Genomic DNA, 27,632 nt, shown 5'->3' with positions numbered 1-27,632 from the left:
GTTGTTTTTCTTTGAAACCCTTTTATCCAAAGATGGATTTGTATTTGGTCGAGCTCCGTTAACTTAAAAAACCCACGCTTTGTTGCGAAGATAGAAAGATAAAGCGGCTAGTCGCAAGTAGCGGATTTAACTAAGGTTATATTTTTGTTTGGAGCTTAACAGTTCACTTCCGGTGAAAGATGATGAGGCGAAAATTTTTGTACAGATGTGAACGTTACCCTGTGAACATTACACTCTTACGCTCTTTTTAGATTTTCCTTGGTTTAAGCATACTTCAATTCCGTCAGTTAAGTTTGCGGAACAAAAAAGGTCCAAAAAACGTCCCGAAGAGTTCTCAAACTCCAAACGGTCACAGTTTCGTCCAAATTCAAGCGGCCTGTGCAAGGAATTAAGCATTCCGGAGACTCAGTATGGTAGAAAAACCACGAAAAAAGGACATCTTATTCCAAGAAGTACAATTTGAGCAAAACACGAAGTATTTATTCAGGTTACTACAAATTATACTTACACGGAGTTATTGATCTAACTACTGCTTACTGCAATGATTAGTTACGACAAAGAGACTAATTTTGATTTTATATAGTGAGCAGACCACACCTTTGTATAGAGTTGTGGAAAGTTACTTCTGACTTATTTTGTTGGTTTGGAAACTTATCTACAATTAAAAACAGCCTCGAATAAAAATTTTAAGTATGTGTCACATTTGGCAACTTGGGTTCTTTTAGTGTCGGCAAAGAAAACTATCAAAAGGTGTCAAAAACCAATAAAACCTTTGACCAATCACAAGAGTGAGCAGTCTTCTTTAACTAACGAGTTAAATTGAAGTAGTTATGTATATCATGTAGTTTATGTACACTTGCCCTAATGTTTCAAAGGATTTTTTTGCCACGAGTTAAGTTTAGTCGTGAAGTTTTTTTCTCTGTGAGCGCAATTTTCCCAGTTGTTCTTCCATAATGAAGATTTATAAACAAACAAACAAACAAACAAAACTAGCTATAGTTGGTGGAGAGACCCAGTAAAAGCCACAATTAAAAGCTTGACTTTCAGAGTCAGGTTCTCGTAATAGAATGATTGAATGAAAAACTAACTGGAGAAATACTGAAGCTTCGTGAAATTTTCCAATTTTGTCAACCCAATTAACTATTTACACCCTAACATCAGTATGCATATTCTCAATACTGTCCTCTTCACATTTACTAAGGTGCCGACAAGGAGAATTTGTATTACAATCAAGAGCTTAGGAGCTTACAACGTCAAACAAAAATCAGGTATGTACAACAAACTTGGTAATCGAATGATCACGCATTTTTTGAACTGGGTTACCACAAATTTAGGCGACTCTTCAATATGTCCCGATGGTCAATGGCCTAGTCTCCGGAGTTCAAAACTAACTGATATACTCGTCCCCGCTTCTTTACTTTATTCTTCTCAACCTCGTCCAGCAGTTGCTAATTACTCAGACATTCCCTTGAGATCAAATAAAATTATTTACATGCAGCTGAAGTTAAAAACTTTAAGCCCAATTATGACGGATTTACAAATTAAGGTGTTGTGGTCAGATTGAGGCGCTGGGTCTGCTGTACTAATTGGTACTCCTCATCACATTCTACAGGTTCTACACGTTTTTGATTGTGTACACCTACTTTTACAGGTTCTACACGTACCACTTTTAAATGTTCTACCGGATTTTTTTGATTGGGTAAACCTGTTACTTTTCTAAAGGCTTCTTTTAGAAAGTGCAAACGTGTTATTTTTACACGTTCTGCATGTGCTACCTCTACACCCTCTACACCTTTCATGGTTTCTATTGTTTCATTATCCTCATCAATATGGTATTTGTAGCAATTGTTATTTTCGTCCCCACTGTTTCCAAAAGAGAACTTTACTGTCATATCGTTTCGAAAAGGTCTATAGTACTTTATAAGCACCCCTCTCTAAGGGGGCATAATCTTTTATGTCTGAACTCATAAATCGTACCATGAAATCATGCACCTGTAAGTCTTTCGCTTTTTACACTTAGCCGCGGTGGCTGTTGAGGCGAATTAAAACCCTTGTTTTAGACATTCTCACGTAGACAGGTTGGTCATTTGATGAACTGACCGGGTCTCCATAGAGCAATTTTTGACCAAGGTAGTATATAGGGTAGACACCAGGAAATTGGGAACGCTCACCAGGATAACCATTACTTGTGAGGAGTGGAAAAAGAGGCAAACTTTCCACGAATTTCACAGAAATCCCCTGCAAGATCCACGTGAACTTGTCATCTACATTCTGTTCTTTACAATCTTGACGAATTGCATCTTCCACTGCTGGCTGTTGCACCTTTTCCATTCCAAGCTTACTAAAGAGGCGATTAGAAAGGTTTAAACATTGTTGAGTGCGGGCAAAAGTAGTGTACTTCAAGCAACGAATAATTCTCACAAACTCGTTCCACGAAGTATTGTACCGGATCACAATACAATGCAGTTAGCAGAAAAATAATCCTAATTGAACAAAGCTTCTATTCTTTTCTTCTCAGTGTTTCTGATGTTTAATCTTATTAGCTCTTTCTTATATTCGTGCAACTATATTTGGGTCAAAATTAAAGCGAACCATATTTTCGGTTTTAGTTAATTTTCAAGACAAGAATTCCAGTGGGATATTCTGGGTTCTGAAGGCTGCATTACTGGAAGAAAAGAATGGGCAAATTCCCCAAAGATATACAGAGTACAAACAACACGGAAATGGCAATTTAGAATTTGTAAATATTCAAACGTTCGGGACTCAAAAGTTTTCGGATACGACGTTCCAACTTTAAATTTCAGATTCAACCAAACAGACACAACCAAAGAGAAGAGGTTTTACTTCTGATTTTTCTACTTGTGTGTAAACGGCGAAACGAATCCGGAACAATTTTGACTTATGTAAATCTAGTTTCAGTCGGGTAATTTTCGAATTTGGTCTGTTTCCGAAAGAGTCGGAAACTGGAAATGGCTCGGAAAACATTAGAAGACTTGGAGGATAATATTTGATACCGCCCAAAATACCGAAATACTGCAAGACAAATTTTCCACTATTGGCGCAATATCGCAAACCCCAGTGTCCTCCTATGCATACGTATTACGGCATCCCTACAGTTCTAACTAAAACGAAGCATTCTATCTTCATTACGGGTATGTCTGAGTTAGCCCTTGTTACAGAGTCAAAAATGTTATGTGCCAACCTAAAATCTTTGGTAAAAACTTTTTTTATTGTTCACTTCACCAATAGTCGAAGGGTCAGAAATGTACCTCTGGCATGTTAATCTTCGTCCTTGTTCCCCAACATAAATTATTAGCAATGAAGTTTGTGTCTTACCTGACACTTGTCTTTATCGCATACCAATTGACCGCAAATTGAAGTCATCCGCATTTAACATTTCCCAGCTTTTCATTTTGTTTCTCTGAAATCCCACCGTTGAGGATTTTCCGTGAACTGTAGGTAGCGCTTTATGTCGGAGCATGCACTCTAAAAAATCTCTTAAATGTAACTGCTGCATGGTTTGTCGCATTTCATCTTATGGATATATCAGAGTTAGCCCTTGTTACGCAGTCAAAAATATTATGAACCAACCTAAAATCTTTTGTAAACGTTTTTTATTATTTAGTTCATCGACATTCGAAGGGTCATAAACATATCTATAATTAGTCTGCTAATATTCGTCGTTGTTCGCTCAACTTAAATTGTTAGCAATGAAGTTTGTGTCTTACGTGACTTTGTCTTCATCGACTGCCAATTGACCGCAAATTAAAGTCGTCCGCAGGTAATACCTCTAGCTTTTCATTTTGTTTCTCTGGTTTTTAAGGGGGTAAGCGAAACCCCACCGTTGAAGATATTCCGTGAACTGCAGGTAGCACTCAAATGTGATTGCTGCATGGTTTGTTGTGAAACAAAGACAATTCTGAGTATTATGTTTTATTCAGTAAGCGACTGAAGCCTTTCTAATTCAAATAGGTAACCTTTATTGATGGAAATTTTGTCATAAATAATAAATTGCTGAACATAGTCTCAGGAAAATTCGACACCTTTCAAATATAAAAGTTATTCTAGTACGGGTGTATAAACTGTTGATTTACCTTTTCGCTTTTAGCTAAACCAACCGATAATTATACGTTTTTAAAACACCGTAAAAACGTCTGTGATTATAAGTGTCACGGATATTCTCAAAAAATCACATAGTGCAAATATCTAATAAGTTTCATAAACATTACGCTTTATCTTACCACTAAATAGTTCAACTTTAATAAAGTTTACAATGGAAACTACTTAAACAATACTTGAATCTGTTCCGTCGCATTCACTGTGGCAAATTTTGCGACATTTGTCAAGAATGCCACCTCTCGATTCCTGAGTGCATGATAAATGGGACTACTAGGGATGAGGCTAGGAAAAGACGACAGATCACTTTTTTTTTTGTGGACGCAGTCGAAGACGAGATTCCCGGAATAATGAAAAAATCAATGATGTAAAACAAACTTGATAATCGAATGATAAAACAATTTTGAGCTCGATTACCACACATTTAGGCGAGTCGTCCTTGTCTCGGAGGTCAATCAGTCAGTCTTCGGTGTTCACAACCAACTGATCTACTCGTCATCGACTATTCACGTTATTTTTTCTCAACCTCGTCCAGCAGTTGCTAATTACTCACACATTCGCTAGAGATCAGATAAAATTATATACAGTTGAAATTAAAAACTCTAAGCCCAATAAAGGCGGATTTACAGAGGTGTGGTGGTTAGATTGAGCGCTGGTTCTGCTTTACTGATGTTTCACTGTTTTGATGTTTGAAGGAGGCGAGCGTGGCTTAGTGGTTAGGGCGCTGCACTTGTAAGCCGGAGGTCCCGGGTTCAAGTCCTCCTCCCTGCCACTGGATGGATTTGTCTTCGGTGGCCCCGAATTCAACTCCTGCACGCTTTGTAAATAGCCAACTGGTCTGCCTCCAACCAGTTGGGGTTTTTAACGAGTTTCTGTTCATTTACGATATTTGTTTCCTTATTTACAGTGTCCCCAATTAGCACAGCAGTGCTAAAATACACTGACACTTAAATAAAGTTATTATTATTATTATTCTTATAGACCCGAATACGTTTCATCATTTCTCTTCTCCGACACTTAACCATATCAATATGGTATGCGTACCAGTTGTTGTTTGGGTCTCTAGCGTTACCAAAAGAGAACCTCACTGACTTATTGTTCCACAAAGGATTATAGTACTCTATAAGCGTATCCTCAATAGAGCTCACATAGGTTTTATCGTCCATTCTCATGAATCGAACGACGAAGTCCGTCACCTTTAAGTCCTTAGCTCGTGCTATTTTCGAGCGGTGGTCGTCCAGGCGACCTAAGATATCTCTCTTAGACTTTCCAACGTAGATGGGTTGAACTTGAGAAGGTTTAACCCGGTCTCCATAAGGTGAAGTTTGACCAACGTAATAAATCAGGTAGACACCATCAAAGCGTGGATGCGCACCAGAATAATCTTTACTTATAGTGATTGGAAAAATATTCAATTTTTCCACGAATGTCACAGCTTTCTCCTGCAAGAAACATGAGAATTTATTCTGTGGTTCAATTGCTTCACGAATTTCTCTTTCCACTTCAAGCTTTCTCTCCTGTTTGATTCCAAGCGTTATAAATATGCGTTTAGAAATATCTAAACAGCTTAGAATGGAGTCAAAACCAACAAACTCCATGAGTTTTCTATCGCTAAGAACAGTTCTCACGTACATGTTGCATGAAGTTGCCAGCGTTTCGTTGAATTCAAACACTTCGCACAAGGAATAAATTTCTTGTATCTTCCGATGTATTTCAGAATCTTTATATTTACAACATTTTGGTAGCAAAGGCAGACCATCTGTTACTCTTGCCTTTAAGGCCATCTCATCCTCCCTGTAATCAGTTGAAACTTTTGACGCTAAGTTGTTCGAAATTTTATGAATATCCATGAGGAGTATCTTAGACCTCTGTTTATTCCAACGACGTGGCGTCATCTTCGTTAGTTTTAGACAATTTTTTTCCTTAACCCTTGTAAACTTCCTAAAATCTTGTAGGATTATAAAACCACCTGAATTCGCCGAGCTGGAGTATTTCGATAAACCTTGGTCTTTAAGATGTCACACTACCTGCTAAGGAACGGATAAATTTAGTTAAAAGCGAAATAAAAAGTCAGCCGAAGAAATAGCGTTTACGCTCGCTCCGATATGTCGCCATCATTAAACATTTTCTTTCTGTGATACTTGTAAGCCCCATGTTCCGCGCTTAAGCTAGTAATTTTTGAGATTAGACGCCTCCTGGTTTCAGTCACACAGAGGACTTCGTCCACCCCAACTCAGTATCAGGCGTGCGGAGCTTCCATTCTCTGCTTCTTGGTGTTTCGAATGTTTAATTTTATTTTCTCTTTCTTACATTCGTGCAACTATTTGGGTCAAAATTAGAGCGTACCATATGTCCAGTTTTTTACACAGTACAAACAACATAGAAATAGCAATTTAAAATTTGTAAACATTCAAACGTTCCGATTCAAAAGGTTTTAGATTCGATGTTCCAACTTTAAATTTCAGATTAAAAATCACCGAAGAGTTCAAAGAGAGAAGGATTTTTTCTACTTGTTTATAAACGGCAAAACTCACGAATCCGGAATCATTTCGACTAGTATGAACCTAGTCTCCGTTTGGTAGTTTTCGAATTTCGCCTGTTTTCGAAAGAATCGGAAACTGGAAATGGCTCATGAAACACTGGAAGATTTGGAGGATAATATTTGATACCGCCCAAAATTCTACAAAAACTATCGAAATGCTGCCGGAAAAAATGGTCGTTATCGGCGCAATATCGCAAATCCCAGTGTCCTCCTATACATACATATTAAGTTATCTATTAAGTTGTAGCATTTTATCTTACGGATAAAATAAATGTTATGTGCCGACCTAGCTAGCTTGTGTGGAAATTTTATACCAATGTAGAGGAGTTATGTATTAGTGTCACGGATATTCTCTTAAAATCACGTAGTGCAAATAACTGATAAGTTTCACACACACTATACTTTGTCTCACCAATAAATAGTTCAACTTCAATATCATTCACGAAGGCAACGACTTAGACCATACTTTTAAGCATCTTGCCGTTGTCGATATAACGCTTGAAACGCGTACTTTGGAAACTCTACAAGGAAGCTAATTATCTTTTGATACCTCCCAGTGACAGAAACATTGTTTCCTTAGAAACTAATCAGCTTCAAACCTTGAGTGAGTTAGAAGTCGTCCTGAGGTTTCTGTTTGTCTTGTTTTTGAGAAAAGCCACAAAGCTATAGATTCTGAGTTGTAATTGTCTACACTTCCAGGGGACTTTACGATGTTCTTCGCGAGAAGTACGAATGGCCGGAGTAGGACGCCATGGAATTCTCAGCGTTTCTGCTTCCAATGCTCGACTTCGACACAACTAAACGGGCGACGGCTGCTCAGTGCCTTGAACATCGCTGACTGAGAGAAGTTTAGAAGAACCCAGACGAAAACAAACCTGTGTTCGTTGAATTTGGTGTTCATTACCCTTTCAAGCCATCTTGTACAGCTTTGAGATGACCAAGGGTTGTCTGATATCATCAGGATATGTTGTTTTACTTTGAAACCCTTTTATCCAAAGATGGATTTATGTTTGGTCGAGCACCATCAACTTAAAACAACAACTCTTTGTGGCAAACATAGAACGAAAAAGCGGCTAGTCACAAGTCGCGGATTTAACTAAGGTTATATTTTCGTTTGGAACTTTACAGTTCGCTTCCGATGAAAGATGATGAGGTGAATATTTCTTTAAAGATGTGAACGTTACACTGAGAACATTACACTCTTACACTTTTTCTGGATTTTCCTTGGTTTAAATATGCTTATTTTACGTCATTTAAGTCAGTGAAACAAAAAAGTTCCTAAAAACGTCCCGGAGAGTTCTCGCACTCAAAACTGTTACAATTTCGTCCAAATTCAAGGGACCTGTGCAAGGAATAAAGTATTCCGAAGACTCAATGTTGTAGAAAAACCACGAAAAAAGGACATCTTATTCGAAGAAGAACAACTTGAACAACATACCAAGTATTTATTCAGGTTACTACAAACTATATTTACACAGAGTCATTGATCTAGCTACTTCTTATTGCAATGATTAGTTAAGACAGAGGCTAATTTTGATTTTATATAGTCAGCTATTTATAGAGTTGTGATAATTTATTTCGACTTCTTTTGTTGGTTTGGAAACTCATTTGTGAATAACTTGATTGACTTCAGAGTCAGGTTTCCTTAATTAAAGGATACAATGAAAATCTACCTGGAAAAATACTGAAGCTTTGTGAAATTTTCAAATTTGTCAACCCAATTAACACTTTGCATCCTAACAAGAGTATGCATATTCTCCATACTGTCCTCTTTACATTTACTAAGGTGCCGACAAGGAGAATATGTTTAACAATCAAGAGCTGCTTTCGTTAGTGATCATTCCCTTCATTCTGACGACCTTAATGTTTGTTTCGGGGGTGATATTGTGTGGAGAAAGTAGACGCCGGTCTCTCTAAGGGGTTAAAGAGTCGAGGGAAAGCGTAAAGGTTAGAGACTTTCTCACTCCTGAGAAAAAAAAATGGATTTAGACAATTCTCGTTGAGGGATCTAACTTAAAAAATGGTAAACTATGTTATTTCGTTCTGACCAGTCATTCTAGTTCGATTTCTCTGAGAAGGGGCCAAGCTGAAACTCTCTCACTCGGCAGTTAACTGTTAACGGCTCACCTTACCGATCGAGGACCTGTACTAGTGGCTAGCTAGGCAGTTTGTGAGATCTATAGGGACCTGAAAAATTATCATTCCATACCTTTTGTTTTCATTTCGTTTGTTTGGAGTCCATGGCGTCACCTAACGGTTAATGATCTGTTCATACCCAAAACCGAATAACTGTGTTTGATCCTTTTAATATTCTGTACATGCGCAGTCATGTCCACACTCGTAACCAGAGCCCGCTCTCCCGTTGGTCAAAAATGTGATCTCTCGATTCCTACGCGCATGAGGAATGAGGTTGAGGAAAGACGGCAGATCACTTTCTAGGCAATCGAAGACGAGATTTTCGCAAAAAAAAAATAGCAGTTATGTAAAAAACAAACCTGGAAATCGATTGATAAAACAATTTTGAGCCCGATTATCACACATTTAGGCGAGTCGTCCTTGTCTTGGAGGTCAATGCCTCAGTCTGCGGCGTTCACATGCACAGTTAACTAATCTACTCGTCATCGACTATTCACGTTATTTTTCTCAACCTCGTCCAGCAGTTGCTAGTTACTCACACATTCCCTGGAGATCAAATAAAATTATTTACAGTCGAAATTAAAAACTTTAAGCTCAATTACGGCGGATTTGCAGAGGCTTGGTGGTCAGATTGAGCGCTAGTTGACTTATGATACTGATACTCCTTAACGCGTTTTATCATTTCTTCTCTCTTACACTTAACCTTCGCAACATGGTATGCGTACCAGTTGTTTTTTGGGTCTTTAGCGTTACCAAAAAAGAACCTCACTGTCTTACTGTTCCACAAAGGTTCATAGTACTCTATAAGCGACTCCTCAATAGCGGCCGCATAGTTTTTTATGTCCAGAATTATGAATCGAACGACGAAGTCCGTCACCTCTAGGTCATCAGGTCGCGCTACTTTCCTTCGGTGGTCGTTCAGTTGATTTAAGATATCGTTGTTGGACTTTCCAACGTAGATGGGTCTGTATCGAGAAGGACTGACCAGGTTTCCATAGAGAGAAGTTTCACCAATGTAATATATCAGGTAGACACCAGGAAAGGAGGGATACTTACCAAGATAATCACTGCATGTGGTGAGCGGCAAAATAGACAATTTTTCCACGAATTCCACGGCAACCTCCTGCAAAATACACGTGTAAATAGGATTTTTTTTCCATTTATGACGCAGTGCATCTTCCACGTTTAACGTTAGCTCCCGTGGCGAAGGCAGAGCACCTTCTACTGCTGCCTTTGAAGCCTCTTGCAACTCTCTTGGCAGTTCTTCCATCTTCGGTAGTTTCCACAATTTTCTTCCCTAACCCTCGTGAACTTCCTAAAATCTTGCAGGATTATCACCCTTCCTGTGTTCACTGGGCTGCAGTATTTCAATAAAGCTTGCTCTTTTAGATGTCACACTGCCTGCGAAGGAAAGCATAAAGTCGGTGAAGAGCGAAATAAAAAAGTCAGCCGAAGAAATGGCGTGTGTGTTCGCTCCGATATGTCACCGTCACATAACATTTTCTTCAGGTTAGGCTTGTAGACCCCATGTTCCGCGCTTAGGTTAATAATGTTTGTAAGATTAGACGCCTTCTGGTTTCAGTCATGCAGACGCCTTAACCCTCCCAAATTCAGTATCAGGCGATAAAAATCTCAAGCTCGAAATTAAAAAAAAATTGAAAGCATGAAGCGCAGCCAATTACACTGCAGCATTTGTGATAGAATGCTATTAAATTGATTCACGAACATTATTTTCACTCTTGATTAACTCTGATAGAAAACAGATTTTTCAAAGTTTATTGACTTAGAAATATACAGATACTATCATGTACAGCGGTTGTGAGGGAAGCTATACCGCAGCTGACTAATCTTTTGACAACAAGTTGCGGTCAATGTTGCATTCGATTAATTTTCCAAGCAACACCTAAATTAGCATATGTTCAACAATTCATTATGGCGGAACGACGTTTCCTATTACAATACACTGCAGTTTGAAACAATAAACTGCTCTGTTAGTTAGAAAAAACGCCTCAGAATCTTAACTGAACAAAGCTTCTCTTCTTTGTTTCTCAGTTTTTCTGATGTTTAATCTTATCTTCTCTTTCTTACATTCGTGCAACTATTTGGGTCAAAATTAAAGCGAACCATAGTTTTGGTTTTGGTTAATTTTCAAGACAAGAATTCGAGGGAATTTTCTTGGTTCTGAACGTTGCATACAGAAAAAAAAAGGGTAAATTCCCTAATATTGCGAAAAGTATACACAGTACAAACAACATAGAAACAGCATTCCAGAATTTGTTTTCGGATTCCACTTTCTAGCTTTAGATTTCAGATTCAAAATCACCGGAGACACTACGAAAGAGAAGAGGTTTTATTTCGGATTTTTTCTACTTGTGTGTAAACGGCAAAACGAGTCCGGAACAATTTCGACTGGAGTTAACTTGTCTCCATCAGCTGCCAATTGACCGCAAATTGAAGTCAACCGTAATTAACACTTCTTAGTGTCGTTGAAGATATTCTGTGAACTGTAGGTAGTGCTTTATATCAGAGCATGAACTCTTAAAAAAAATCTCTTAAAAATTGGATTGCTGCATGGTTTGTCGTGAAACAAAAGACAATTCTGAGTCAAAAGTATTATTCAGTAAGCGACTAAAGCCTTTCAAATTCAAATAGGTAACCTATATTGATGGAAATTTTGTCATAAATAATAAATGCTTGAACATAGCCTCTGGAAAATTCGACACTTTTCAAACATAAAGCTTATTCTGCTACGGGTATATAAACTGTTGATTTACCATTTCGCTTTTAGCTAAACCAACTGATAATTATACGTTTTTAAAACACCGTGAAAACATCTGCAATAAGTGTCACGGATATTCTCAAAAAACGCGAAGAACAAATATCTAACAAGTTTCACAAAAATTATGCTTTGCCTTACCAATAATTAGTTCAACTTCAATAATATTTACGAAGGCAGCTACTCAGACAGTACTTTTAAGCATCTGTTCCGTTGCTGATATAAATATTAAAATCTCCTCAGCCAGGAAATGTTTTCAGCTTTGATTGGATTCGAGGCTATCGCCACGAACCTTGATCAAAAGCCATGGACCTTTTGCACTCTCTGTACGTGGCAAATTTGGCGATAAAACCTTTTTCTTTTTCACGCATAATTCATAAAACAGACTATTTTTCCCAACTTTTAGCACGATTTACGGACAAGAAGACAAGTAAACAAGATGGAGCACACTTTCGATCTGTGAAGATTGAGTGCTTTTGTAACCGGGCTTCATATTGGTGGAAATTTTTAACTGAGATCTGGGGGTGAAATTTTCAATTTTTCTTCAAAATCCAAACGTAATGCCCCCTTAAAGCGATCCATATTTTCGGTTTTGGTCAATTTTCAAGACAAGAATTCGAAGGGGATATTCTGGGTTCTGAACGCTGCATTACAGAAAAAAGAGAATGGGCAAATTCCCCAATATTTTCAAAAATATAAACAGTACAAACAACATAAAAATAGCAATTTAGAATTTGTAAATATTCAAACGTTCCGGACTGAAAAGAGTTCGGATTCGACGTTTCAACTTTAAATTTCAGATTCAAAATCACCGGAGAAACGACCAAAGAGAAGACGTTTTATTTCGGATTTTTTCTGCTTGTGTGTAAATGGCAAAATTTCGACTAGAGTGAACCTAGTTTCAGTTAGGTAATTTTCGAATTAAGCTTGTTACCGAAAGAATCGGAAAGTGGAAACGGCTCGGAAAACAGTGGAAGACTTGGAAGATAATATTTGATATCGCCCAAAATACCGAAATACTGCAAGAAAAATTGTTCACTTTCGAAATATCGCGAACCCCAGTGTCCTCCTATGCAAAAGTATCACGTCATCTCTTTAGTTCTAACTAAAATTTAGCATTTTATCTTACGGATATATCTAAGTTAGCCTTGTTACGGAGTCACAAATGTTATGTGCCAACCTAAAATCTTTTGTAAAAGTTTTTTATGATTTAGTTCATCGACATTTGAAGGGTCAGAAACATTTCTTTAATTGGAATACTTATATTCGTCCTTGTTCGCTCAACATAAATTTTTAGCACTGAAGTGTGTGTCTTACCTGACATTCGTCTTCATCGACAGCCAATTGACCGCAAATTAAAGTCATCCGCAATTAACACTTCTAGCTTTTCATTTTGTTTCTCTGGTTTTTTAAGGGGGTAAGCGAAACCCCACTGTTGAAGATATTCCGTGAACTGCAGGTAGCTTTTTCTTAAATGGTATTGGTGCATGGTTTGCCGTGAAACAAAAGACAATTCTGAGTCAAAAGCTTTACTCAGTGAGCGACTAAAGCTTTTGAAATTCAAATAGGTAATTTTTATTGATGGAAATTTTGTCATAAATAATAAATGCTTGAACATGGCCTCAGGAAAATTCGACACTTTTCGAACATAAAGCTAATTCTAGTACGGGTATATAAACTGTTGATTTACCATTTCGCTTTTAGCTTAAGCAACTGATAATCACACGTTTTTAAAACACCGTGAAAACATCTGCGATTATTAGTGTCCGGCGGATATTCTCATAAAATCACATAGTGCAAATATCTAATAAGTTTCACAAACATTTGCTTTGCCTCACTAACAAATAGTTCAACTTTATTAACATTTACGAAGGAAACTACTTAGCCAATACTTTTAAGCATCTGTTTTGTTGTTGACAAATATTGAAATCTTCTCAGCTCCTAAATTTTGATTGGAATCGAGGCTATGGTCTTGAAACTTGGTCATAAGCCATGGACCCTTTATTAGCGGAATGTACGAGACTGTGTGCGAGTGCCACCCTCTGTGGCAAATTTTGAGATATTTGTTTGGGTGTCTGCAATAAAATAATAATTACGCTTCTTAAAAATAAAATACTTAAAGGCTAACTCATGTCAATTCCGCTCTCATGGAATAATTGCTAAATAAAGCTTGGGAAATGCCATGGTTGCAGATTAGAAATGTGAATTACGTCTCGAAGTTCCCGCTGAATACTGCTTAGGCGAGTTGGGTTCCCTCATTAAATATCAATATTATTGGAGGGTTTAAATGAGTTTTAACCGTTAAAAACGGAACGACGGTGCCTATTACAATACATTGCAGTTAGCCGAGAAAAACGCCTCAGAATCCTACTTGAACAAAGCTTTTATTCTTCAGTGCTTTTTCAGTGTTTCTGATGTTTAATCTCATTTTCTCTTTCTTACATTCGTGCAACTATTTGGGTCAAAATTAAAGCGAACCATAGTTTCGGTTTTTGTTAATTTTCAAGACAAGAATTCGAGGGGAATGTTTTGGGTTCTGAACGCCGCAATTTTAAACTGCACTCAAGTTTTCTCTTTAGTTTAAAAGTTGAGTTGATGATGTTATTGGCGATGTGAAATAGGTTGAAAAGTTTAAGATAGTATTTTCTCATGTTTTTCATTAATTGAATTTACTGGAAGGTGGAGTTGTTGCCACCTGTTAACATGAAACGCAACGACAAATTTTATTAATATGTAAAAAGTTTCATTTGATTATCTACTGGCAAGTCTTTGTATTATACTTCAACCCAGCCATTTTCCACAACTTCTAAACACTATTTCAAAATGATGTCGGGGACTGGGGCACATATTACGTAATTATGTAACCCGTGACAACGGAAGCACGTGCTTATTATTGAGAGCCTGCCCCCCTTTAAGTTGTTAATTCGAATCTATTGGACAGAGAGTTAGATTGACCGTGATTGTGCGAAGACCTTGTGAATCTTGCGATTATTAAACACGTTAACATCAAATTTGTGACTTGTCTTGGATACTGTCTCCAGCGGCCGGAGGAGTCCAGCAAAATGATTAGTCAGGGAAATGGAAAATTTCTGGCATATACATTACGTTTGAAATGCTATGTCCATAGTAAGCTAACATGATTGAGGAGGCTGTATGTGGGAATAGGCTCTCTTGTCTGTATTATTAATTTGCTAATCGCTCCTTTTGGCAATGTTTTGATGAGGTTGGGCTGTCAGGGCAAAGAAACTGAGGATTTTCGCTGGCCGTGACTTTTTTCAAACTTGGAAACTATCATTCTTATACTGTTCAACTAGTTTTAAGAAAGATACAACATTTCACAACATAAATTTGATGCATAGGATGTGCACAAGAACTTTAATTTGACTATACTTTAAGAGCCAATACCAGTCTTTTCCCATAATAAAATGTTAAGAGGATCAGAGGAAAAAATTTGTGCCATACATCTGGAAGATTTCATGTAATTATTTCAATCACATGAATATCAACTGATACTAGGAGATAGGAGATCTTAGAACATTAAAAAGAAAATAAAATTTGGTTGAAAAATTAGAATTCAGCATGGGCCGGATAAGCAAGATTCTTAGAAAAAGAAATGTGTAACAATGAAAAAGTTAAGCGAACCTTTTTACAACACCTGCTCGTGAATTCAAAAACTGTAAGCAACAATTCTTTACACTAACCATGTGCTTACCAGCGTGCTTGTGAGCTCAAATTGCCAGGACCCCGTTTAATTACACGATCAAAACTCGAACGCTTCTTGCAAAATGTAATGACTATCAATTCCAGAGATTGATTCCACAATTTCCAACACTAGGAAAAAATTAAAGTATCGCAAGCATGTTTATCATAACTCGAGCAAGAAGTAAGCCTCGAGATGTTGAGCGAAGAGAAAGTGGCTCCATGTTTTGTGAGACAAAACCATTTCCTGAAGTTGGAACGAATCGAGTAGAAAGCATGAAAACATAGCGCTGAAAAGTTAGACAACCAAACTATGAAATTCACTCATCCCGCTGTAGCACTACCTCTGTTTTACCCGTGGATTTGTTTGCACTACACGTTTGCGGTCCGTAATTTAATTCTCAGATGTTTGACGGGTTCTCACATGACAATATTGTCAAAATCAAATTACTGCGTCAGACTTAATGTAAACTTGAACATCGCTGACTCAATCTCAGTTTATTTCAATTTTGGGAAAGGCCGCTACTTCGTTCTTAAGGTAAAACAATACATCTTCGACAAAGCGCGATCCTTTTAAATGCATAGTGTAAATCCTGCGATAGTTTACTGAAGAAAAAAAAAGTAGAAAATTTCGCTCGTTGTTCGCCATAATTTGAAAACTTTTTAGGAAAAACAAAATCCTAGAAAGATAACTTCTTTTCCCTTCACACCACGACTGTATTACACATTCCAAACGATAGGACAAGAAATAACCTAAAGAATACGAACACTATGAAATGTTATTCGAGTGATAAACGACGCAAGGGCTTTTAGGCGATGAATGCCAAAGTCAATGTTTTACCAAAACGTGATCAGTTGAATTAAAAACTGAAGCTAGTATAAAACGATTGGTGAAAAAAAAAAAAAGTTTGAATTTTTCTGGGCCTTAGCGTACGAAAAAACCAAAATAAAACACGACTTACCTCCTCTTCTTTCTCGGATCCTTTGTAGTTCGCTTCTCTTTGTTGATGACCTCTTTTGAGTCTGTTTTCAGGAGCGACTTCGTATTTCTTTCTCGCGTTACTTTTCGCTGGATATTTGCCTTTTTACTTTTGCCTTTTCTTGTTCTCTTTCGCGTTCCTCTCGTCGTGTTCTGCCTATTTTGGCGCCTTTTCTAACTTTCTTGCGCGATTTTCTCGACTCGCTTTACGCCGTTTACCCGTTAGTTTCTTTGGTCGGTCTGTCTCTTTCTATCCAGCCGACATGTATCTTCACTCAAAATCCTCTTTCCACGAACTTGAATTTAAACAATTTCCTCCGTTTGACAAAGCTTTAGCTCTGCCAGTATTTTTGCTTTGCGAGCTGATTAGAAATTGCAAAAAAATGCGAATTACTGTTCAACTAAAACCTCGCCAGTTTGATTTCCCGCTTAAAGCGCGGGTTGCAAATTATTTGATTACGCAGCTTCATATCTACCAGCCCATGTGAAGCCCTCGTGTAATGCCTAACCGTGTGCCCGCAGTATGCTGCACTAAAGCTTGGCACGCGAGTATGAGCACTTCATTGTCATCTTGCTCAGTGATGTCTTCTGGCGCATGCTACAGGGGTATCCAATTTATGTAAGCAATCGAGCTTGCGCATTATCTTCTTCCTCGCCCTTCCATCATGTAATAGTTAAGATACTGCCCGCGGCACAGTTGACCACGCATGCTAGAAGTAACATCTTCAACGGACGTCCGTAGGATCATACGTCTAAAGTTTTTCGGCTTCTTGGGTTACTACTGTTTCGTATCATCATAGGGCTACGCTACGTGCGCTGCGAGCTCCGCTATTATTGTATGCACGCTAAGCTCATTGTTTAAAGACCCAGACTTACACATAATTCAGCTTTAATGTTTCAAAAAAACCTCTTTCAGCAAAGTAAAGGCTCAATATATTCGATGTGTGGTCTTAAATCTTCTAAGAAATAAAAATAGTATCAATACTATATTCTTGCTCAGTTGAGTGATCTCTTTTTTATTGAAAGCTTTTCATCCAATATAAATATCAAGGTATAATATAAATATTAAGGTAAGAAGTAGATCTTAGAAGTAGATGTAACATCAATGCTACTTTCTTAAAGTTGAGTAATCTCTGTAATAATAGCTTTCCAAACACATATCTTTTAAGATAAAAACTAGTACATCTCGGATGAATCCACGACCGGGTGCTCTCAGGCTCTAAGGGGAGTGTTTGGTTTATTCATCAACTAAAAATTAACTTGCTTAGAAAACCGCTGAGAGTTTTTATGCTGTTGTTGGGAAAAAAAAGCTGCCTTTTTACAAGTCGGCCCTTCGTTAGAGCTCCGAGATTTAAAAGCAGCGGAATGCTTTGAAAAGCTTGTCCCAGAAAATGGACACAGTCCTTGCATTAAAATTCTTGTGACAAAAATAGATCAATAAGTCTCTCTTTCTTTTCCCTCAGGGTTAGATACGAAAGTACTTTGTAGGCAACTATTATCGTCCTGTTCAGAATCCGCTTAACATAATCTACTAGCAGAGTCCCTGATCAAAATGAAACCGACGGGTTCCTTTCCTCCTTTTATCGACATTCAAGATCCGAATTAAGAAAAAAATGAAACTTCCGTTATACTATAGAAGTTACATCTCAGGGGCTTTGTTCCATCAACATTTTCTGATTGGCTAACACAAAAGGAAAATTAATGATAGATATCATACTGTTCGTGTCAAATCATGTGGTCATAAACACACTATGGAGTAACCATTCGTTTGCATTCTTTGATGTGATTAAAAATATCTTTTCTAAGAAGAAGCGGGACTGGCAAAAAAGGCTTTGTAAATGTTTTGCGAAAATTCCGGATTCTTTGCATGCAAAAGATTCGCCTCAGTCTTCATGCTCAGTAAGCCTGAAGAGAGCAGATACTTAACAGATTAATGAACCGATGATCAACATACATAAAAAATTGTCGCGAATGGCCTAAGGAGGTAATTTCAAGGTGGTGGGTGGTCTTAATGTAAACTGTGGGTCGGAGCAGCAAGTTCTGGGAAACTTTTATATAAAGAGAGATAAGAATCCATGAAAATAACTGTTCCTGAAAGACATCTTTCTTCTGGCAAAGTAAAGATCTGAGGAAATTTATGGTAAGATTCAACAGAAACTTGCGAGGATTTGGGTTCTCGGCTGTCTCCTAACGTAGAAATCGAATGGTGTTAGTTGGTCGATTAAAAAGCAATTGGAAAAAATGATAATTAAGAAGCAGGAATGTCAAATATTTTATTTTTTTATCATTTTATTTATCATTTACTTTTATCATTTTATTTATCATTTATTTTTATCATATCATTTTATTATTTATTTTTGATATTTCTTTATCATTACGTTCTATCTCCCATCAAAAAATTCATGAAATATGTTCATATCTTGGTTTCTCCACGCAACTGTTAATGAAAATTGCCTTTGTTATTTCTTTGTGATCAGTCATCCTTTGGATTTTATTGTGACTAGGGCAGCGAGATCATAGTCTGATTTGCAATACAGCTATTAATACTTATTAATTAACAATTATTGTTCAAGCGAAAAGTTTCCCATCCATGACTGCATTAGAATGTGCCTGATGAATTGTGTCATTGTGGAAATTCGAGTCACATAATTGGTGTGTCCTTATTGCTGCTTAATTTCTTTGCCCCTTTTTGCAATATTTATTGAGTCCGAATTGTGCTAGAATAACATTTTGTGCCGTGTTCCTTGTGTTCAGTGAACTCTATGAGGCCCCTGTGGTTTGAGGCTCATAATTAACTCGCATCACTGCCTCTAAGCTCACAGGCAGCCCAATCTCCAGCTGTGAGACGATCATCTCGCGTAATAAGCGTCGTGACGAAAATGAAAGAGTTTGTATGCGAATATTTGCAACCGCTCGCAGGAAGTAAGAGACTACGCCGTCAGTTGGCATCAACCTAGCTGGTTTCAACGGTCGCATGTCGTGATGAATGTGTACGCGGGTTGTTAGAAACGTGTAAAGTAGAAATTTAGGAAGCAAACTGCGGCTTGTCGTCGGTTCCACCGGGATGATTAAGTTGGTAGAGAATTGAAATGAAACTACAGTATATTTGGCTGGATTCTGCGTTGGATTTGAGGCCGCGCAGTCATTTTGAGCATGGATTTTTCGTTTCTCGGATCGGGTGTTCGGAAATAGTGTGCGACCTTGTTTTCTCGCAGGAGTAGGAAACTTAGAAATGGATAACTCGCTAATATGGTCTCGTTTTAACAAAGTAAGCGTTCAGACAACAAGCGATGCACTGTGGAAGTAAGGTGAGGCATTTTTCATTGAAAATTTGACGGTATTTTTACTTCCTAAGAGTGGTCGTAAATATTCCCGTACAAACTCTTATATTTTCAGCATTACGCTTAGTACGCAGATGATCATCTTGCAGGAGGTTGGGCCGCCAATTCTGAGCTCGAACCTTCTCTGTCAGTTTCGAATGGCAAGCAATTAAATTTATCTTTCTGCGTCGTTGCTCATGGCATCGAATGCCTTTTTGCAAATAGTACACGCTCAGGAATCATCAGTCGTAAAGAAAAACTCCTGGTTCCTGTAGGTCTTTCCTTATTTTAGCGATGTATTCGATATAAACCAAAATCAAAACAAAAATGTTTGCGCTACTGTGACTATGACTACATTTTTTCCCGCCGGGGGGCAACTCTCGGCGGCCATATTGTAAAGCAAAGATAGCAGTTATTTCGAAATTTTGGAGGCAAATTTCGCAAAGATTTCTGTCTTCAATTTTCTTAATACTACAATAAATATGAAAAAAAATCGGGCTTCGCATCTGCTAGCCGTCAGTGCGGCCGCAGATGCACACTAAAAGTTAAGCTCCAAATATTTTAAACCACATCAGAAACATATTTGATAATAGAAAACAAAAGGCCAAAAACACAGCCGTAACAATCTACATCAAACTATTTTCTACTCGGACACTGGTTCGGCGATAAATGAGAAGCATATTTATCCACTTCTAACCGAATTACCTTTGCTCTTTTTTCTTTCCCAAAACAAGTTGCACGTTCCTCGAGTTATGTTTCCTTGTTATCAAGTTCGAACATAATGAGTTCGCCTTACTTTCGCATTCCTTTTAATCGCCAAATTTTTACCGCAAACGAGTCATGTTTCTTTCTATTAGCTTTTCAGTAGATTTTGGAATTAACGAACTTTAGGATCTGAGATCAAAATGCCGCGGAACTAAAGGACAAGATAGATTCTTGAAATTGAACCTGAAGACGCCATTTTGATGAGGACAGCTTAAAAACATAATTGCCTTTAGGCTAGTTCATGAAAGTGATTTAATGCTTTCCACTTCGTCGTCCTCTCTTTACGATGACAATCATATTTAAACCATTAAGGGCTTACCTTTATTCGCAGGGGATTTCGATTTAATTGAATCACAACTGTATGATGTTTGCAACAGACTCAACCCGTAAAACTGAAAAGGCAACAAGGAACAAATTATTTTTATATTTATGAGTTTACGAAAGTTAAACGAGTGAAGGATGACACAAACTTGTTATTGTGCTGGCGAAATGCGATTCAAAATGTGGCGAAAATTCTGTATAAGACATGATTTATTTTCTTGTGAGATGAAAATATGTCAGTGAAGGCTATAACGCCTACTTCAGGATATCAGAACATTGTTTCCACAGTTATTGTTGAACAGCTCACATTTCAATTGCTTTTGAGAATGAAACCTTTCTCCATGGTAACAAATGTTTAGCTCTTAAAATTTTGATCGCGAAAGTGTGATGTTTGACATTTTTCTCTACTGCGCTGACATATCAATTCTCAGCCGGTACCTAGAAGACCAGCCTAAAGGTGATTTTAAGTTTTTGCTTTCATTTTTTTTCCACCGAGAGGGAAATATACATGACAACCTGCTGAAACGTGAAAACCTTATCATTAAAAGTTTATACAGTTTTTAAGTTTAATTGTGGTAGAAAATTGACCGTAGTTTAGTGTGGTTGATGATTTAGCAACCGGTGGAGTTAGGTGTACTTCCGCGTACTTTTAGCTTCAGTCTGTGTAGTTAGTGAAATCAATAAAGTTGCTTTGCATTGGATAAGCTCTAATCTAGTACATTGTAGTTCAGATGGTAGTCCGATTGCAGTTTTTCATAGTTTGTATTTTGTGTTGTTTTGTGTTGTTTAGTGTAGTTTGTTGTAGTTTGGAGTAAGTTGGTGTAGTTTGGTGTAGTTTGATGAAGTCAGGTATGGTTTGATGTAGTTCAGTGTAGTTTTGTGAATTTTATTGAAGGATGCTGAACGTAGCTGAAGTTCTTCAGCATAGTTTGGTGTAGTTCTGGTGTAGTTTGGTATAATATTTTTTCAGTTAGGAAATGAACTTTATTCGCTTGTCTCATGATAGAGTCACTTTGGATGTTGATCGCGACGACTGCAATACTACTAGTCTTCATCAGGCGATGAGATCGATTGATTATATAAATCGATTGATGTATGTATTAAGTATCGATTGATGCACTACGAATGAACAATAAGCGCATATTTTGTAACACTTTTTTCAGTTAGTTTGTCTCAGCTTTTTCTAGTTTGGAGTATTTGGATAAAATATGAGTTAACTGACGAAGTATTATTTAATTAGCAAAATTGTTTTAAAGTCTGTAATTTATAGTGAAACTTTACTCACCTTTAGTGCGCATAGAAATAGTTTCCTGTAAAAACGGTTGGTGAATTGACGTTCTCAAGGTGTTTGGGTGCGAATGATGATTCCTGAAGTATCAGTTCCTTTCATAAAGGTATTTTTTAACCAGGGAATTTAATAACCTTGGGCATGCTTGGGCTTGTAAAAAGTTCCACGCATTTGCGCTGGTTAAAAATAGTAGCAGCACACTAAGTTTGCGTGAAGCCAATTAGTGGTCTTACCACGAACCGTAAAGGCCACGAAAGTTCGTATTAATTTAAAAGACACTACGTAATGTACTTCGCATCGCAGTTCGAACTCTGTCAATCTTATAGAGGACCCACATAAGTTTAGTGCAACTAGAATTTCAGAAAAATGATTAAAATTCAGTGACGAGCGTAATTTTTCTTCTTTCTCGTAGCACCCACCCTCAAATAAAAAATTAGAGGCCATAGAAGAGTTCTGGTTATCTTGTTTGTTTCATGCGTTTTGCCATTATTTTTTTTAAAAACTTTATGCTTTGTTAACCATGGAAGTAAATAACCCTGAGCAAGCATGGGCTTGTCAAAAGTTCTACGCATGTGAGCTGTTGAAAATAGTGCCAGCGCACTAGGCTTGCGTAAAGTCAATTAGTAGTCTTGCCACGAACCGTAAAGGCCACGAAAGTTCGTATTAATTTAAAAGATACTACGCAACATACTTCGCATCGCAGTTCGAACTCTGTTGATCTTACAAAGGACCCACGTAAGTTTAATGCAGCTGGAATTTCAGAAAAATTATTGAAATTCTGTGACAAGTGTAATTTTCCTTCTTTCTTGTGGCACCCGCCCTCAAACAAAAAATCAGAGGCCAGAGAAAAGTTCTGGTTATCTTGTTTGTTTCATGCGTTTTGCCATTATTTTTTTTTAAAAACTTTATGCTTTGTTAACCAGGGAAGTAAATAACCTTGAACAAGCATGGGCTTGTCAAAAGTTCCATGCATGTGAGCTGGTTAAAAATAATACTAGCGTACTAAGTCTGCATAAAGCCAATTAGTAATCTTTTCATGAACCGTAAAGGCCACAAAAGTTCATAAAAATTTAAAAGACACCACGTAATATACTTCGCATCGCAATTCGAACTCTGTTAATCTTACAAAGGACCCACATAAGTTTAGTAAAGCTAAAGTTTTAGAGAAATGACTTAAATTCTGTGAAAAGCGTAATTTTTCTTCTTTCAAGTGGCGCTCGCCCTCAAATAAGAGAGTAGAGGCCAGAGAACAGTTCAGGTGATATCAGAATGTTTTTCCCCTTTTTTTTTTTAATCTTTTACCCATTCCATACTTTTTTACAATTTGCTGCTTGAGAAACTTGGTTCCTTTCTCCGAGCTAAAAAGATTTGTTTTAAGTGACCGTTGAAGCGGGACGTCTTTCTTGAAGTTTATGTGAATTTTTTTTTTTTTACCATTACCAAATCACGATGGAAATCGTGTCATCGCGTGTTTAAAACTACTTTTTTGAGAAATTGTCTGGCACAGTTACTGTGATTAACGGTTTAAGTGGAGTAACAGTTCTGAGAGGTGGAATTCTGGTTATCTTGCTTGATTCATGTGTTTAAGAATTTTTTTTCTTTAAACTTTATGCCTTGTTAACCAGGGAAGTTAATAACCTTGAGCACGCACGGGCTTGTCAAAAGTTCCATGCATACGAGCTGGTTAAAAATAGAACCAGCGTACTAGGCTTGCGCAAAGCCAATTAGTAGTCTTGCCACGAACCGTAAAGGCCACAAAAATTTATTTTATCGCAAATACAGTTCCTGGGAGTCACGAAGCAAAAATCTTATCGGAAACTAGTTTCATGTTCTAATAGCAATAAATAACAAATGAAAGCACATTCTCTTGAAGAATAATGTTATGAATAACAGGGGTTCTTTCAAACAAAAAGTGATAGAAAGAGTTTCAGTTCTGGTCAATATTGACTTTTCATAGCCTACTTTCAAATCTGAGGGAACGCGCTAAGCTAAGCTTTCCGCCGCGAATTTTCGCTTCGCGGAGAAAATTCAATGAAAAAGCGTCCTTTGTTCAAACGAAATGTCGCCTAAGAGGCCTGGAACGGTTGATTGAATTTTCGCTCGAACATTCGACGAAAGATCGTTAAAACAAATAACGAAATTCGCCGAATTCCGTTTGCATTTCTTTTGCACAATACTGTATAATATTGCAAGAAAGACAATGAAAATACAAATTAAAAAAAAGAGAAAACATAGGAACCCGTGTTGCTTGCCCTTTTGCAGCGTGCAGATATATTTTGAGCCAGACTTATACACCTAAACCCGACACCACGTAATAAAACACGAAAGAGTGTTGCGTACCAACTGGCTCGCACATGTACGCAGGAAAGGCCGTGACATTCAGCGAAGATAATGGCAAATGCAGAAGATATTTGCAGTCAAAAAAACAGGCAAATAAAGTAACAGAGGGTTTAAGAACTTTCTAGAAGTGTTACCTTGGAAACAAAGGTAAACAATTTTTACTTCTCAAGAAACGTCACGCAGTTACGCTACAAATACTATTTCTGCGTGTAATTTCTCGATGGTGGAAATAGGAAACAACATTTTCCAGTCTTGTTTTCTGGAAACATGGCGCAGTTAATGAATTTCATGAGGCTATTGATATTTCCTTTCAAGTGAGGGGGCAAAGCTTCCTGTCGTCCACGGTCTGGAAAAGCCGAAGTTGTTGCACACGGGAACTTGTACGTGAACAAGAACGCGACATATGACTTTAAAACCTCCTCTCCTGTCACAGTTTCCTTCTTGGGAACTGTGCGACATTGATAATAAACAGTCAAATCTTAGACTAATGAAGGTTCTTTTCCTTAAAAAAGCCCTATTTTCTGATTTTAGTAAATCTCCAAAGTAATAAACGACAGAAGAAAGAAACGCTACGATTTTCTAATCAACATTTCACCTAGCTACATGCATCTCTTTCAACGTGAAATTTTCCATTCCTACCGAAAATTTCGAAAGTTTTTCACATCTTTTAGCTTTCTTGATCAATCATCTTGTAAAAAGGACGATAAAATGTGGGTTTATTTGATCAAGTGACCGCCTGGAGCCAGAATTGCGTGACAGGTGTAATTGGGAGAAGCTTGTCACAGTCGCAGATTTTACAAGGCATCCAAGACAAAATACGGTAGTGCCCAAATATTTTTTTTGATACTTTCCAGAGATGAAATGATGGATTATAATAAAGAGGAATTAAGATTAGTGTTGTAGCTTTCTGGAAAGGGGAGATATTTGACCTAATATTCGGGTGAATCGAAAAGTTTAAAAACACAGTCATTTATTTGCCTCTGTTGATTGGCAAAACATCAATAAAATTGGCTGATACTTGCGTCCGACATTTACTAAGGATGAAATAAGGTGTATGCAAACTCTCAGAGCAATTTGTTAAATACCATTGCAGTGAGAGCTTCATACATTTTAACTATTTTGAAGCGATTTCCTTGGTGAAAACCAAGAAAAGGCGGAGGTTGGTCTATCTCCTCCCGGAAAAAACCAAAACAGAAACCAGTTTGTCTTTTTTAGTTTTGGGGTAGACCCTTTAAACTGGCAACGTCTCACTCAAATCGGTGAGATGGCATGTCGCACGACTGCCTGGTGCTCTCGTGGAGCTGGTTAGAAATAGTACCAGCGTTAATGGATTAATAATGATCCTTAATTTACTCTCCCACCGACGCAGCACCACAATTTCTTTAGAAACTTACCCCCTTTGTTCAGAAGATTAATGTGGTTCCTGAGAAAATACTTAATAGATTAAAAAGTCACAAACATACAGAAGAATTTTACATATAATCATCCCACCACAAAAATCTGCCACTGCTAAAGGCACGATGAATGTATTCGTTTTGGTACGAAGCTGTCGTTTACTGCGGATAAGGAAGGCAATAAATCCATTTCCAACTATCGTGAGGATACAAAGGAACCAGCCGAGAACCCAAAACCACGTTTCCATTGAACTTCGCGCAGTTGCCTTCTTTGTTAGAGAGAAAGGAGAGTTTTCAACACTCTTAAAAAAGGAAATTGTACAAATATTGCAATTGAGGTTTGATAGAACATTCTGGCTCCATGTTTGCGCAAAGCCAATTAGGTTAATAAACGTGGTTATGTTAAGCTACGTTTAAGGCTGCAAACATCTTTCACTCAAAAATGTTTTCTTTCAGACGGTTTCACACGCGGAGTCTAATGCCTGTTTATTGATCTTTAAGAAGCATGGACAAAAATTTTCTTTTTTATATTTTTATTACTATTATCATCTATAGTAATGTTTTCTTTTTTTTGTCTACTTCTCGAAAGAAAATTACAACAAATTAAAGTGCTATTTTATAGATATCAAGTTTCGTATGTTCAAACAATTCAATGACTGATGAAAATCAGTTATGATGAAATGGTTATGATGAATTTTTTGCAGGACGTCGTGTCGTCAAATTCGTTCTGTAACCATAATTGTGAGTGAGTGTCGAGATTCATGCATATTGAGTCAAGAAGAAAGCAAAGATGGTTGACGATGATACCGTCATTCAAACTATGACATGATGTTAAGCTTTGGATAGCACAACTTTATATTTACTTTCCAAAGGACGTAATATGGCGAGTGGTCAAGAGTAGCTCTCGGGTGAAGAGAGTCAAAGGTCAGCTATGGCCAAAATTAAGAAAAGTACGAATTTGGTTTCAATTTGACGAAGGTCGTTAAATAGAAGTAGAACGCCGTGGTGATATTTAATAAGAGCAATAGTATGTAGCTTTCGAACTTTTTCAAAAAAACGCGGCTAGTTAACCTTGCCGATTTGGCTTAAATTTGGCATGAAGGATGATTTTAGGGTCCTAACCACAAAGTGGGTATTAAAAAGTTGCAATTGTTTTTTGCTTGGCAAAATATATATAAAGCCGGCCTAGTCTGCCCATACTTGCCCGCCAACATGGCGTATCGAAGGTGTTCTTATGACTTCAACTCAAGTCCTGTCGCAAAGATTTTTAACATCTATTTAAATGAATAAAAAGATCTACCCTTTTTCTTACATTTATTGGAAAAAATGAGGGAAATGACATATTTTGATGACAAGTTATCTAAACGCTCGAAGGACGTTTTTGCCGTCTTGAGGAGTCAAAAATTTACCTCAACTTGTTAGCCTGATATCTCCAATGCTACCCCGATCCATTTACTTTGAGCAATGTTTGTTCGTGGACGAGTTGATCCCATTAATATAAAATGGGGGAAATTTAAAGGTCAAAGGAGAAAAGTTATCAATCTGTGATGACTAAGCTATATCTGGGACCAGCTTCTAAATCAGCTTACTGGTCAGAAATAAAGGTCTAATACTCATTTCGTCAGGATAAAAGCAATTCCAGACGTTTTCCTAACATTATGGAAGTATCTGTTGATTTTGGGCAGAAGCAAATATCACTGAGCGACATTGTCTCCGTGAGATAAATGTATGTTCCCTATTGAATGCAAACAATCGATCCGCCATTAACGCTTGGAGGGATTGATTTTGCTCACCGTTTTGAGAACGTAAAATATCAAGAGAGACTCTTTTGAATTCCAACCTACTGCTTTTGACGGAGATTGGTGACTTTCTCCAACTCGATGCCCGTAAGCTACATTTGCAACTGACCCTACTTGCCACGCCAACGGTTTAAATGTTAAGTAAATTTCATCCTGT

General features: G+C 37.5%; 2 protein-coding genes and 2 long non-coding RNA genes across 8 annotated transcripts in view; 2 read left to right on the top strand and 2 right to left on the bottom strand.

Moving 5' to 3' along the window:
• LOC113664492 (SRSF protein kinase 3) overlaps positions 1–7,411 on the top strand; it is a 75,063-nt gene extending 67,652 nt beyond the window's left edge. Inside the window, exon 16 of the mRNA XM_089207156.1 lies at positions 7,358–7,411. Within this exon, the coding sequence (XP_089063282.1) occupies positions 7,358–7,403 (46 nt within the window). The 3' untranslated portion in view covers positions 7,404–7,411. The remainder of the gene's footprint in view (positions 1–7,357) is intronic.
• On the bottom strand, positions 459–3,672 carry LOC149045786 (uncharacterized). The gene is made up of 2 exons (XR_016186832.1): positions 3,337–3,672; positions 459–2,341 (listed from the first exon to the last, which is right to left on the bottom strand). It is a non-coding gene; the product is annotated as an uncharacterized LOC149045786 (long non-coding RNA).
• Positions 3,957–22,080, bottom strand: LOC149045785 (uncharacterized). 5 transcript variants are annotated; one of them, XM_089207160.1, is made up of 3 exons: positions 21,940–22,080; positions 20,653–20,725; positions 3,957–6,146 (listed from the first exon to the last, which is right to left on the bottom strand). In XM_089207160.1, the coding sequence occupies exon 3, from the start codon at positions 6,009–6,011 to the stop codon at positions 5,064–5,066; it is 948 nt and encodes a 315-aa protein (XP_089063286.1). In that variant the 5' UTR covers positions 6,012–6,146; positions 20,653–20,725; positions 21,940–22,080; the 3' UTR covers positions 3,957–5,063. The 5 variants fall into 5 exon arrangements, with proteins under 5 accessions (XP_089063286.1, XP_089063288.1, XP_089063289.1 ...); XM_089207162.1 differs by having other exon boundaries at positions 3,957–6,143; XM_089207163.1 differs by lacking the exon at positions 3,957–6,146 and adding an exon at positions 8,084–10,195.
• Positions 19,140–22,385, top strand: LOC149045784 (uncharacterized). The gene is made up of 2 exons (XR_016186831.1): positions 19,140–19,556; positions 19,645–22,385. It is a non-coding gene; the product is annotated as an uncharacterized LOC149045784 (long non-coding RNA).
• The last annotated feature ends 5,247 nt before the right edge of the window (positions 22,386–27,632 follow it).

This window comes from Pocillopora damicornis, chromosome 5, assembly GCF_964200805.1.
Source record: "Pocillopora damicornis chromosome 5, jaPocDami1.2, whole genome shotgun sequence".
Classification (NCBI taxonomy): domain Eukaryota; kingdom Metazoa; phylum Cnidaria; class Anthozoa; order Scleractinia; family Pocilloporidae; genus Pocillopora; species Pocillopora damicornis.
Note: the sequence above shows the minus strand (reverse complement) of the source record. Positions and strands in the feature narration are given on the sequence as shown.